This window comes from Pezoporus wallicus, unplaced genomic scaffold (genome assembly GCF_028554395.1).
Source record: "Pezoporus wallicus isolate ANWC-B61680 ecotype Strahan unplaced genomic scaffold, APGP_CSIRO_Pwel_v1 contig_4012, whole genome shotgun sequence".
NCBI lineage: Eukaryota > Metazoa > Chordata > Aves > Psittaciformes > Psittacidae > Pezoporus > Pezoporus wallicus.
In genome coordinates this window covers 1,143,510-1,158,557 of record NW_026637828.1, presented here as the reverse complement: position 1 = coordinate 1,158,557, position 15,048 = coordinate 1,143,510, and the positions used below count along the sequence as shown (strand labels likewise).

Here is a 15,048-nt window from a genome sequence, read left to right as displayed (position 1 = left end):
ATAAGGAACTATTAAATTCTTAACCTATTTTTCATGCCAAAATAGCAAATTTAAATCTGTGTATCCTTAAGTCTTGTTCTTGAAATTGATATTCTTTCCACCCATGTTCTCTACAGTAGATCTCCTACAATGGAGAAACAGCCATTTTATCTTGCTACCAGCATTTCATGTGAAAATGAAACCCTCACCAGTGAAGTTCAGATTATGAATGTCACTTCACAATCCATCAGCTATACACCAGAGAGTGCTCAAATCCTTCCAGTAAAAATTAGGTTGGTTCTCTGGAAACCAGTTGATTTTAAAAATCCTTATTATAATGAATCAAAATGAAACAAAAAAATAATTTTCTTCCTTATATAACACACAACAGGCAGATGTACAACTGCAGCAATGTGAGTCCAGCTGGCTGCTAGAGAATGCTGCTCCTTTAGGGGCTTTGTACTGCCTTTTGACTGACTTTTTTCTTTGAAGACTTCAGTCTTTAGAGGTCACAAGCTTCCATAACCAGCTTTATTTCCATTTACTGAGATCATTGATGGCCACAGGAAGGAAAATAGTCAATCTAAATCAAGCACAGGTTATTCAAACCTATTTCTATGAAATATTAATGAATTATGCATGAGATTTTTTTACACATTAAGTGATGTGAAGACTTGAGTGAAACTTTACTGTTAGACAATGCCACTAAATGAAAGTGAACCAATGAAAAACAAAGTGCAGCTCATGCAAAGACAAAGTCTAATAAGATTAAACATTTTCACTTTAAACATTTTTAAACACCCTTTTCCTTCAGACCAGGAGAAAAGCCAAGAAGGACTCACGAGCAAGCCCCACTTGTCAGTGTTTTATTTTGCACTATAAACACCTATCTACATATAAACTTCTCATTCTGCAATGCATTTTTTTAATCATTACTTAAGAGTAGAAGTTAATCATAAGCATATATAAAGAATTGTGAAAATTTGCAGTTAAATAGCACCAGAGTAGGATCCTAGCTAAAGTCAAGATTTAACATGAAGCATGACTTTTACATTGCCAACTGTGGAGCCCACCTATCAACCACACAGGTGGTTCTGAACATGCTCCCCTCATTTTTTCCTCCTGGACTATTAGCTGTGCAGGGCATTTATGGCAATATTTTGCAAGAAGAGTTTCATACAGGTGCTCAACCTATGATACACTGCAAGTGGTTGTTAGAAGTGCCAAATGAGTGTTCTAAACTCAGCACATGGAAGTGAAGTTATAAATGATTTCAAAGTTTCAACTTTGAGTGAATTCTGGGGAAAAAGTCTTGGAGAGAATTTTCTTTAATTAAATTATAAGTTTCTCTAACTAAATGCTTTCATGGACAACTTGTATTTATTGAGTAATCTTTCATGCTGACAATACTCAAACATAAATCAGCTTACAATGACTGAGACAAGAGTTTCAGTTTTTAAAACTCCAAAGGTAAAAATGAGAAGTAGCTTTTTAAGGAAGAGCTTTGATTTAAATTTTCCCAAGAACTGACCAAAGAATAACGGAATGAAGTCAGACAGTATAATTCTGAAATCCCACTACATTCAAAACTTAATTAAGGAATAAATTTAGGAGTCTGGAGTTTGGGAAGCATACTCAGTGAGAAACAGACTTTAAATCCTATACTCCTACTTTATTTCCCATAGTACTACTGAATCACACTGGGCATATTTTTGTATGCAAGTATTATTTCTCCAAGTAGATCAGAATCTGCCTCAATGCAGACAACAGAGCTGTGAACTATTCCATCAAGTCTGTTGCATTTACAATGTTTGTGACATGAACATTAAGGTTCGGTAATTTAAAGCAGTTACAAGGATTACTTTGTTGTAAGGCAAGTTTACTTAAGAAATAATACAGATTTTTGGTTCTAACCAAATTAAAAACCTCAGAAGCTTCCATATTCTTCAGCTTTGTACATGGATATGTCACCAGCAGTAGTGTGATGTTCTTTAGAATCACCCATGAATATCAATGAAGACTAGCAAGACAACTGATAGGAATGAATCCCTTATTAACAATAGAGTATAAATAGTAGCAGCTATCTGCCTGCTATTTTGGTTCTGCAAAGGATGTTCTAAAGACAGTAAATGTGTTTAAGAGAGAAATTACACAGATATAAGCCATAAAGATCATTGTTTTACACCTACACATGCATACTATAATAACAAAGGTGTTGAGGCATGGAGGAAGAGCAGTAACATGATTTGTAATGCCCACAGCTAATTTTCCCTAAAGTCTTTCCCCTTTGAACGCGCAAGAAAATGAAACGGGAGTAGGGAGGGAGAATTGATATCTGGCAGTTATGATACTACAGCATCAAGAAAACACCACAAAGAAAATACCAGTCTGTCCCATCCTAGTGGTAATACCAAGTACAACAGGTAATTTTCATATTGGGAAAGTTTGCAAAGCTTTCTGGGCTGTGGAAGGTGCTCCTGAGAAAAGTTCACCTTCCCTTGCAAGCAACCTGCCCAAGGAAGGAGGAAAGCGTGCAGCTCCACAGGGTTGGTTCTCACTTCCCAAGTTAGGTTTAGGATTGCAGTGCTTGGAGAGAAGGGTAGAGGTAGGAGCTGAGCACAGCTCAAGTCTGTGTGTGCAGTATTAAAGTCAGCTTCATTACTGATTCTTGTTGACTGTCTGCCAGTCACAAAAGCTTCAGTTTTATGTGAAGGCTACTCAGAGGGTTCTGTTGAGAACAGGCATTAGGTCTGCTTGGCCTTTGGGTTTGCCCAATCTGTAAGAAAACCTTATGAAACTGATTCTATTCTGACAACGCAAGTTAGGCACTTGCCAGGGAACACTATTTCTTTGCAGTCTGACACTTATCTCTGGTTCGGAAAACTCTGACAATTAGGCAGAAGACTTTAATACAAACGTCACATAGTCTAAGAGGAGATGGGAAGGGAAGGGAGGGGAAGGGAAGGGGAAGAAAAAAACAACTGTGTGCAAGTACAGCTATGGAATTAATTCCTTAATAACTCTCTCTTAAAAAGGATTCCTTCTGGCAAAAAGAATAGAAAAAGGTAACCTTCTAATAGAAAAAAAAAACCTCAGGCCACAGCTAATTTTAAAAAAATCAACTTCAATATGGAACTATTGCTAAAAAATTGTTAAAATTATAGCAGTAAAGAAGCAGATCAAATAAAACCAGGTCCAACAAAAAAATAGTTATTACATCACTGAGGCTATTTTCATTTAACCAACACAATTTGAAAAGCCTTTAGGCCTCATTCTGTATTCGGAAGTAATAGTGCAAATCTGGTATGATGCCAGTTGAGAGACAGAAAAATGCAAGTTTATTCCAGCACTAAACCCACATCTAAATTATGTATTCAGAGCCCTGAACTCACTTTTCTGTGTTCTCACACAGCTTTCTACCTCACAACTAGAAGCATTTGTAGCTGATTCAAACACATGTTTAAGAGTTATAACCAGCAGTACACTAAGAGAAACAAAAACATTTAAGAAGTATAAAAACTTAAAATGAAAATCAGCACACGGAATGCTGTGACAACAGCAATGTGTGAAAAAAATTAAATTAAGTTCATGCTAAGAACAGTTATTACACATAAATGTGGGCAGGAATATAACAGCTTTTTCAGGCTCCATTTTGACACCTTCAGGAAAAACAAACATACATTTTCAGATGCTTTAAACAAGCTGAAGGTCCTCACCACCCAAAAAGGTTGCAAACAATTTCATAGTATTGTTGAGGTATGAAAGCATTGCTGCAAACTTTTAACACAATCTGATTTGTCTTCTTGAGAAGCATTAAAAACCATAAGTGAGCAAGCAAGCTCACTGAAGGAAGAAGCAGAAGAAGCCTTTTAAGTAAATCTCCTAAGTGTAACCTCTTTGGCTTCGGACAGTATTTTTAGAAAGCAAGCCAAACCCTCATTTTCTATAATCAGTTTATGCTGCAGATATGCTTTATTCAGAAATTAAGTATGACAGCATGACTCCTTAGACAGTTTCTATTTCAAAAGGCAAATTTTCTTACCATATATAAGGTTTCCAGTAAAACTCAAACTGATAAATATGCCTAAATGAGATAAAACTAAATAAATATTTCACAGTAGAACTTTTTGTATTTATTTGCCATTGTAGATGCCATGGAAGGACATGAGCTTATGAGGCCTTTAGGAAGAAAATAATGAAAAAACAGATTTACAGTTATTTACAGGACAGCCACCGGCTGCATTTGCAAAGAAGTCAGAGATTTGAATGCATAATTCTCTTAGACTTATTTTACAATTTCATCCATTGGTTCATGAATAGAACTGGCAATCTTATTTCCTTCTCAAACTTATCATTCATTGCACAATACTGAACCAGCTGCTTAATATTTTGATGCTTGAATTTAAAATGTTCAATCACGTGAGGATATAGCAAAGTAGCACAATCTTTGTCTGTCTGCATGCAACAGATTTCAGGTCTCCTGAAAACATTTACAACTTGAATCTTAATTTAACATGATGTAGCTACCTTTTGTTTCCAGACTGACGGAACCTATTGATTGCAGCAAAGCTCTGAGGTTCGGAAAAGCTCTGCTTTAATTTCACTCCTTAGATACAAGTCTTCTGCATGTCATTGGTCTCTACACTAGGTACAATGTGTGTGTGTCTAGAGTATTTTGTCCAAAACCAAATCATCGTATCACTGCAGCACTTTGTAAAATTGAATTCATAAATACTGTAATTTAATACTGTGTAAATCAAGGCAGTCAAGTACACAAAAGCAAACAGGAAAAGCTGGTTTTCATGTCCAAGGAGAAGCCTGTCTAAACTTACATAGTAAATAAAGGTTTTTAAAAGGAAAAAGAAAACCCAGAGTTTGCAGCGCTGTGCTTATTTGGCATGCTGTCAGAAGAGGGCGTTTCTGCTCACAGGACATGTGGCTGCTCCTGTGTTCAGGGAACTATAACCCTGGACACAAGATACCCCACATGATGTCTGATGCCTGAAGAGTTAGGCAAATTCTGTCTCAGTGTTCCCAGACAAGCAGCAGCCTTCACTGCCTGTAGTGGATAAAGAGAACACTGCTGAGACTGAAGTCTCTACTTACCAAGTCTAATTACATTCCTATTCTAAACCATTTCTAATGCATTTCAAACCCCAGAAATATTTTGGCCTCTTCAGCCTTTCAGAAACTGTCAAGAAAGTAATCAATAGAAAAGAAGAAATGTTTGGGCCTACATATTTATGTTTCTTCATGTTTGATACGAAAATAGAATTTTATTTCACTGGGAAAACAAATTCAGTGTTGTTTCTGGAGGTGGACAAGCTCCTTCCAAATAACATCTGCAGAAGAAAAGGTTGATATGGTGTGCCTTTTCATGGCTGGTCTCTCTCCACATCACTATAAGAAATGGTTAAATGTATAAAGTGATAAAGGTGGCCAGGAGAGGAATAACACACAGTCATAAAAAGCAGGTTCCACCAGAGTTATGAAAATAATTTATGTGTAGTTCTATACATTATGTATTTTTCTTTACTTCTATTAGTATAGGGAATAAAAAGAATGAGAAAGAATTCACAGAAATAAGATGGCATCTTCCTTTTTAGAATATCTTAAATAAAAGCAAACTGGTATTAGAATTTTTCAAGAAAGAAAGGCAACTATTTAGGTCCATGTTAGCTTTTTCCCCCTCACCCAAGAAAAAACTTGTGCTAGTTTAGAAATTATATTTCTTTGATTTTCAGATGAATTCCTGGAAAAACTCTCACATAGAGTTGCCTTGTGTCTCTGAAGCCTTTGAACATACCGTCTTAGATGCCAGCTTAGAAAAGCAAATGAATAAGCAATCACACATTCAGATGGGATCAACAACACCACTGCCAAAGGCAGCAACCTAGTATCTCCCTGGGCAAAGTTCTCATTGTGTCTTTGAGCCAAGATTCATTACCTTTTTGTCTTCCCTGGAGTTTTCACTTTCATTACTTGGAGAGAGAAGTGCAGGGCTTCCATAGCTTCAGGGAACTACACTCATGTCTCAGCAAAGTCATGACTGTTGAAGCAAAGTCTTGCTATGAAGTGGTAAATATTACATAGGGACAGCTTTACTTTTACACAGAACACACCTACAAATAGGCAGTTAGTGTATTTAGCTGTTACTTGGTGTGTCACTGTAGTAATTTCATTGCTATCCTGTCCCCCAGTACTTTCCATCGGTTTGCTTTCTGCGCCTCTAGCCTTAAATTTGAAACACGGTCTCTCTGTGGCTAGAATAAAGCTCAAGACTTCACAAGGCAGTTCTTAAAATATGTTCAGATAATGAACAATCCTGTGAAACGTCTACTGGGGTATAGGATTCCCTCTGTATTTTTGCACCTTCTGTCTGTGAATGAAAGCTCTCACTGAAGCTTTTATTTTCTTTTTTCTTCCTTTCTTTTCTTTTTTTTCCCTTTTTTTTTTAATGTCTTCAGAGCTTTTATAAGGGCTCACTCCTTTGTGGATTCTCCTCTCTCACTTCAAAAGTTCTTCAACTCCTGGGTGCCTCCTTTCACAAAAGCTGTAGGACATATTTTCTGTCAGGGCTCTATACATTTCCCATAGCTATAAGTAGTGCAAGAATTCAGTCATTTTATGGACCTACAGAGATAAGAGGATTAGCAATGAGGAAGAGAGTAAAAATTACTGCTTCAGAAGTACCTAAGGCCTCCTTAGTTAGCTGTACTTTCTACACAGAAATGCTTATAACTGCAGCGTTTTACAAGAAAAAAAGAAAGCAGTACACAGTGCTGAAGCACATTCACATGACTTTGTGCCAGAAGTGGTTACACAGCCACTTGGAAGACTGCTTAACTCGAGGACCAGAACAATATTACAAAACTTGAAGGCCAACTCTCAGCACAGGAAACATTCTCAAGTGCACACGTTGAGAAATTCTGACTATTATAGCCACAAAGATTTTTGCCACTGATTTTCAAGAAAACATGCTATCATCCATGGTACTTACTCTAGAAGAGACTCACTGGTTCGCAATCTTTTGTTCTATACCTGTGGATTAGGAAAAAATATGTGAAAATTCAAAGTTTGGTCATGGCCAGTCCTCAATCAGTGCAAGAGCAAGGCTTGTCTCTGTTAGTGACAGATGTAGGCAGAATGGTGAAACTTCAATCAAAATGTACTATCAAAAGCCAATTCCTTTCTGGCTGCCTCATCTAAATGAACCTAAAGTCACTGCAGTTTTTCTATGAATTCCAATGTCCTTTCTATCCCAAGCAGCTTGGTAGCTATCTCCTTTCAAAATCAAAATTCAAGGAATAAAGCAAGTGTCTGAACCTAGATATTTGACACGTTTGTATCATACTGGCAAACTCAAGATCAAAATAAAACAGCCTTTAAGGAACTGGTGAATTCAGGTAACAGTGAGGAGTGGAGTCATACCACCTTTTAGATAAGCTCATGGATATACATGAGCTCCAACTGCGTGGGATTTCAAATCTATATTCCCTACCCAGAAAGGTACACCCCAGCTTCTGCTGGGATGGTCCCCACCCTGGTGAACCTGTGCTTCAGAATGAAGAAAATTCAATATTTCTTTGTCTAGAAAGACAGGAAGAGAAAGCATGTCTTTAGCTTACTAGTTAAGGGGCTCAGCTGGGAGGGAGATGTCCTTCTTTTGATCCTTACACCGTTTCTCTATTTTTTCAGTTATTCTTTTAATGCACAGCAGGAAGAAAAGTCCAAATTCTCCCCCCTCCCAGGCACATGCTTCAGGTTGGAAAAAATTCATATTTTAACATTTTTTTCCAGCTGAACAGCTACAACAGTAACTAAATTTGTGGGTGCATTACCTTAAAGGAGTAAAAACCTTACAAAAATATTGAAACTGAGAACATTTTTATAATTAGCTGCCAAGACTGGAGGGAGGGAATATAAAGAAGAACACTCAGAATTAAAGCCCTTCTTTTCCTATTGTTCATTTGTTAATTTTGCAATTCTAATTCTTTACTCCCTTTGCAAACATGACAGTGATATCTTTAAATCCTATTTTTCTGATTTATATACAGAAGCCAATGCAAAAAGCACTTCTATAGCACCTTTCATCTGAAAAGTCAGTATACTCTACAAATAGCAATTAAACTTCCTAACACTTAACTACCTCCTCCAATGTGTTAACAGCTCATTTTACAGCTGGTGAATCCAAGGCAGAAGGAAGTTGAGTCATGTACCCAAGGTCACATAAGAAATCCATCCTGTAACTTCAAACTGTCTCTTCACATGTTTGAAGTCCACAAACTATTTATAGGGGCTAGTTAAGAAGAAAAATAAACTTTCGGAGATTCATAGTTGATTTCTAAAGTAGTTGGCATGAGGATACCATAAACATCCTTTTCTTGATAAAATATCTGTTACAAAACCATGCTCAATCTTAGTCTACTGAATCTTTTCTGCTTTGAAAATCAGAAGAAAAGTCCCTGTTTCTGCATGAAACTATCATCAGGTTACTCACACTGGGCCATAGCATACTGGTATGAGAAAAGCTATAATCTAGTCAGTACATTTCAAGACTTGCCAAAAGGCCTTTTGAAAAATTGAACAATTTGGGTTTATCAAAGCATTTTTGCTACGCATTTGCTACAATGGTACTTCCCCCACCCAATTCTGGTACATGTGCCTATGTGTAAGCCTGAGCATGTATGCTGAAAGGAAACTGGGGTTTTAAGAAGTTAAAACATTAGAGAAGGAGGCTGGCTTTCAGTGGTAGCATGATTCTCCTAGGCATACATAAGAAATTCTTACGCAAAGTCCTACAAACCATAATTTGATCAGGACAAACACCGACAGTAGCTCTCCCACACTGTCAATGCCACACAAAACTCAAACAACCAGACAGCTTTCTGCTTGACTTTGCTGATGAGAACAAACCAGGCTTTGATCTGTAAATTCTCTTCAAGCCCAGTTTCCAGACAATAGTTGAGAAGGTCCTAGAAAGGGACTATAGGCTAGTTTAAGTAACTTTAATGAAACCATATTTATAGAATTAATCATTTAACTTTTTGTATGGTCATAGAATCATAGAACAGTTTGGGTTGGAAGGAACCTTAAAGAGCATCCTGCCACAGGCAGCTGGGATACCTTCCACTACAGCAGGTTGCTCAAAGCTTATCCAGCCTGACCTTGAACGTGATCTTCTATAAGAAACAAATACAGTTGAAAATTTTACATCTAACATTGCATAACCAAGAGCAAAATCACAGATGTGCCATAGGTACAGTCACTGTCAGTCTCATTTCTTCCTTGCTTAGTGTTTACAGTGAGGGTGTTGTTTATCTGGAACAATACTACTACATACTCTCTGTGAGAACATCAATCTTGATGTGTTTGGAGATCTGAATAACATTTCTGATGTGTGACAAGATTCAGAGCCCTGGGACCACTGCTGGCAGGAGGAAAGGTGTAAGCGAGAAAGCCTTTTCACTTGGCCATACAAAAGAGAAAAATTGCACACAAAATCAGGCAATACAAATACCTGCAGGTTTGGTCATCATTTACATAACTGCATCACCACAGAAGTCATTACTTGCCTTCTACTTGATCATCAAAGATCTTGGTTATGTAAGACAAATTGTTGCAGCTTGTCTAAGATGAAGTTAAAAGTACAAACTTAGAATTTTATTCTATCATTACGTGAGATTAGCTTAGTTTTTAATTTTTCTATGCAAATTAAACCAATTTAAATGTGAAATAGTCAGACAAATGTATCTATATTAGGAGCTGGACATAATTTACTACGCTGAATTTAAATCACGTAAGTTAGCGTGACTTCTCCTAGATAGACAAGGTCTAAGCCATGACATAGAAGATCACTCTCCCAACCAGCTGACTTGCAATGCCCTTGATGTAAAAACTTATACAAATAAATACTTGTGTAGATATTCACAATGCCTTTTCTGAAACTGTTTCTCTCAACTATCAAGAAATTAAATGAGAAATTACAAATACAGGCTGCCTTTCTCCCCTGGTTTTACTCAACTTGCATAACACTGCTTTGTGGCACTCAGTGAATGCTAACAAATTAAAAGGACCAGCCACATTTAGAACTTGAAAATGCTCTTCCAATGAGAAATAGATACAATCTCTTGAGTATTCAGATTACAGATCTCTAAATTAAACAAAGCAGAACTTGGCAGGTTCTCTTTGTAAAAACATTGCAGGTCTAGCAGCAACTGGAACTGCTCATCCTGTACTGAAATGAGTATAAGCCATTGTCTCCATTCTGGGATCTGTTTAAAACAGAAGACACCTGTATGCTGTAGAAAAGCAAGAACTCAGAGCTTAAAGAAAACCAACAGATGGAGATGAGGAAAGCGCACAAAGCCTAATTTTATAGCACAAATGAGCAATTTCAGCTTATCAAAGAGGAAGCACCTCTTTAATGACAAAACTAAGGATTTAAGTGCAAAGTCCAGTTGCACAGTCATTATACAAAAAAAATGTCATGAGATGATAGACAGCAACTGCTTTTAGTAATATTCCTCCCTGCTGAGGGGCCAGGACAAGGGGGATACAGACCCAAAGCCTGAGCTTGAAGGTTAAGGTGGTGCTCATGGGAATTTCACTGCCCTGCATAAAGACCAGTTCAGAACTAGAGAGGGGAAACTGCAGAGTGCAACAAAAGCCTCCTAGAAATACTGGGGAGAGAGAAAAAGAGGGAAAATAAGCAAAAACAGTGCAGGGAATTAAAAACCTACTCACCATGATAAGAGGAGCTGAGCTGTACAGACAGCTACATGTAGGAGACTTCTGCAGGGAAGCCTTACATGGCATAGCTTCAAGGAAAATGGATGGATCTAGCCAGGATACAGCAAAAGTCAAATCCAGACTGACACAATCATATATTCAAATCACACCACTGCTGTTTAACACACCACGCTGTTAGTTGATCTACATATCTGGCAGCATAAAAATCGAGAGTTTTGAAGGGGATAAATAAACCTTCTTTACATAAAAGACAAGATCTTCAAAAAACAAAATTCAGTTAAGCTTGCCTTAACCCCTGATACTTAGTCTCAAAACTGACACGAGTTGCTGGAGTGCTGTAGAATGCCTTTAGCGTCCTGAGCATGGCTTTTTAAACAAGCCTAGCAATACAACAATCATGAAAAAACATGCACTGAAAGACACTTGTCTAGGAAATCGCAGAGGGCAAACTTGTAATTTGAGAACTGCAATGCAGTATTTTTTGGCAGGGCTATTGCTGTATTTCTTAGTGACATTGGCCTCAGAAAATTATGTCAGAATCTGGAATTCAGAATTTTCACTGACTGTAAAATCATGGGGTCAATACATCACCTTCAGCAACCCAAAGAATTTTCAGCCCCATAAAGCATTAGTGAACCTCCAACCATTTAGGAGAACAGATTCCATCTTTCACACACCACTGGACCTTACAACTGGCTTGGTTAAACACCCACATGCCATTTCGCATTTAAAGGGCTGTGCTTTCATACACACCTGTCCCCATAATGTAAGCATCAGCACAACTTGAATGGTACGGGGCAAACACAGTCTTTTGTTAAAGGGCACCAGGATTTAGTCTGAATACATGAAAAGCCTAGCATAACAGCATCCAAAAATATGATACAGAGAGAAAATAAGGAGTGGGAGGTGGCATAAATTGCTCCTGCTGGTGGACCTGTGCGTGTATCTAGTCCGCAGATGTAACTGCATGACATACTGTAAACTGTAAAATCTTTCTTGTATCCAACTGATTTTTTTGTCCTCTACCCTTTTTACATCCAAATAGCTGACAAAGTCAACGATGACTTCTACACCAAACGCCGGCATCTTGCAGAACTGGCTGCCAAGGGGAGCCTGCCACTCCATCCAGTGCGCCTAGATGAAAACAGAGCTTACACGATTGACAGTGGCCTAACCAAACAGAATGGGCAGAAATCCAGAATGGCAAAGATACACACACACCCACTAGGTTACAATGCCCACTACAAGACCTGGGATCCCAATGACCAGTCTCTCAGACGGCAAGCGTACACAAACAAGGGGAAGCATGGTATGGGAGACCCAACGCTAAGCGACCCACTGACAACCCGAAGCCAGCATTATTTGGGCCCACAGCCATACTTCATAACTAACAGCAAGACAGAAGTAACTGTTTGAGTTTGGTTTCCTTTCCTTTATTTTTTTTAATGAAATCCTTTAAAAAATACACACAAATACACACACAACACAAACACTCAACTGAAAGGCAAAAAATAAATTTAAAAATATAAAATAATAGTACAAAAAAAAAAAAAAAAAAGAAGAGAGAAGAAAGGAAATTCCACCAGGACACTCTTGGTATCCAACCAACTGTAGGCCGAAGAGTGGGTTAATGCCATTCAGCAATACACACTGAAGGTTGAATTATAAACTCCATTTATATTTCACAATGGAACACAAACCCTTGTGACTAAATTTTTTTACTTGAAACTAAAATCCATGATGAGAAGTAGCACAATCTATAGAAACTTTATGTCTGCTTAAATATTTACACTATGTTCCTGCCTTGAGACAGAGGAAGAAAGAGAGAACAATATACTATATTGTTTCAGAGAGCAATTTTGTATAAAACCTATTAATAATCACTAGACCTGTGAAAAGCCGAGAGTAAACATCTTGGTACAGCCCCTAACATCTACTATTGTAATATCTACTTTCATACCAATCTATAGAAAGCGCAAAAAATACAAATACAATAAAGGACAAAGACTCTTTCACAAGGAATTAATGAAGACTGTTACGATTAAAAGCATATGGAATCTTTCTGGCTGGCAAAGAATTCTGCAGGATGATAAAAAACAGCAGAAGATTTTGAGTTTACTTTGTTTGATTTGAAATTTTTGGGAACCTCCAAAATAAGAAGAGACATATCATATGACACAGAAAGCTGCTGGGGGAATAAGGGCATCAGAAAATTCCCTCACAGTCCTCCTGGTTTCGGGCAGATGGTAACAATTCTCACTTTGCAGACTGTCAGGACTTTTTCTTCACCTATATGTTTTGCCTATCTTCAACTGCTTCAGACTGAAATTAAGCGTGGGTGGTGCCTTTACTGTATTACTATTGTTCAATGACAGTCTTGTTTCTCAAAGTGAACCCCCTGTTCCTTTAAGCTATTTCCTCATGTTTTGCTAAGGATGACAAGGGTTCTGCCCTGCTCAGCCTGCTCTGTGTGTCCTGAAGGGAAACTGGACTATATCTCCATGCAGTGGTTGCAGAGGCAAGACCATTTAGTTAGCCCCTCAATTTTCCCAATTTAAACTTTTTCCCCCTAGTCTCTCGTTTTGTATTTGCTTTAGCCATGGTAGTTCTCTGTAGTTCAACTAAATGTTATATGGTATAATGTCTCTATTGTTTGGCTTTCTATAGTGGTGTTCCCTCTTGGTGGACTATTTGGTGGAAGAGGCTAACAGACTAGTCTCAAAAGTCAGAGATCTGTGTTTAAACTAAACAAACGATTGGACTCGTGGTCTTGCTTGTGGTTCTGATGAGCAGAATGCCTTGTTTGTGTGAGTAAAGCCACTCTTGAATTGGGCACTGGTAGCAGACTCACAGTCCTGGGCCTGTAAAGGCTTTGTCACATCCACAAAGAGATAAACAGAGTTGGGATGGGATGACGGTGCTGCAACAGCCTGATGACAGGCAATGAACTCAGTCTTTCACTTAAATTTCTGCCCTTCCACCAGAAAAAAAAGTCATTTGGCTAAATTCTAACTAACTATCTTACTACAGTTGCATTGTCACTAGCTGTGAAGTCTTCTGGAGATTAGTTTGGAAGAGTATGCAGGGAGGAGTGAGAGCTGTTCTGTTGTAAGAATTGGAAGTGGCATTTCTTACTGTATTCAACTGACTGGCAGTGCTTCTTAGTCAAGGATGCAAGGGCTAAATCTGAAATGTGGTTAAATGGAGAGACCACTGTTTTTTAGCTATACTGAGATTGATTTGCATCCTGAGAGCACCGGCATCTCTCCATAAGCGTGCTGCTAAATTGTATCATCACACCTTTTGAGACTATCGAAAGTGGACAAAGCCCACGGGACAAATACTTTGCACACAACCCAGATTCTCCACTATCTTACTTTTATTCCTTTAATCTTTATTGCCTTCACAACTGGCTGACTTAATTTGACCCGTTATGGAATGTTGCTGTTAATCCATATGCTTTAGATACACATTACAGCTGCACTCTAATTCACACAGATTTCGTGTAACTTGAGCATATTTTATGTGGAAATATTTTAGTAACTGTATGTTCTGTAAGTAAACCCGTGTTAATACTTGTTAACTACAGAGTTTATGATACCAATAATACTTCCTACAATAAAATGTTTGTTTGTTTTTTAAGAATGTTTATTTGTAAACATATGTATTCACTATATTAATATGAATTTCTTACCTGGCAATAAAACTGATTCTAAGTGAATCCAACTTGCTGGCTCATTCCTAAACTTGTATCATTGGGCCAATTTTTGAATATTAACTGGGCTTCTGAGGCCTCTCACTGCAGCCAGTGGGGTTCATCTCAGCACAAATGATGACTTAACTCTGGTAGTCTTCTGAGCAAGAGTTTCTTCTGGAAGCAGCTGCATGCTTTACATGTTACACATGTGCAATGCCTGTTACTGAAATGTTACACAATACCCATAAAGCGTGCAAGCCTTGCAAAACTCCATGTGCCCTGGAAGCCTCCAAGCACCCCACACAGTTTGTGTCACTTCATTAGCTAATTACTGTTTGGAGGAAAGAAAAAAAGGTGAGGTGGTTTTCAAGGCCAGGTTGGACAGAGCCTTGGATGTCATGGTTTAGTGTGAGGTGTCCCTGCCCATGGCAAAGGAGCTGGAACTTGATGATCTTAAGGTCCTTTCCAAACCTAACTATTCTATGATTCTATGTCACCTCCTGTATTAGGCTAAGAAAGTTGGAGCTCTTCATTCAGCCTGGAGAAAAGAAGCTGCATGATGACCTCATAGCAGCCTTTGAGTATCTGAAGGGGGCCTACAAGGATGCCAGAGAGGGACT

The 15,048-nt window shown here is 38.1% G+C and overlaps 1 protein-coding gene across 3 annotated transcripts in view; it reads left to right on the top strand.

The window, feature by feature from the left end:
• SHISA9 (shisa family member 9) overlaps window positions 1-14,457 on the top strand; it is a 184,359-nt gene extending 169,902 nt beyond the window's left edge. For all 3 annotated transcript variants that reach the window (XM_057407906.1, XM_057407907.1, XM_057407905.1), the window contains one exon: window positions 11,777-14,457. In XM_057407906.1, the coding sequence (XP_057263889.1) occupies window positions 11,777-12,147 (371 nt within the window). In that variant the 3' untranslated portion in view covers window positions 12,148-14,457. The remainder of the gene's footprint in view (window positions 1-11,776) is intronic.
• Window positions 14,458-15,048: the final 591 nt, after the last annotated feature.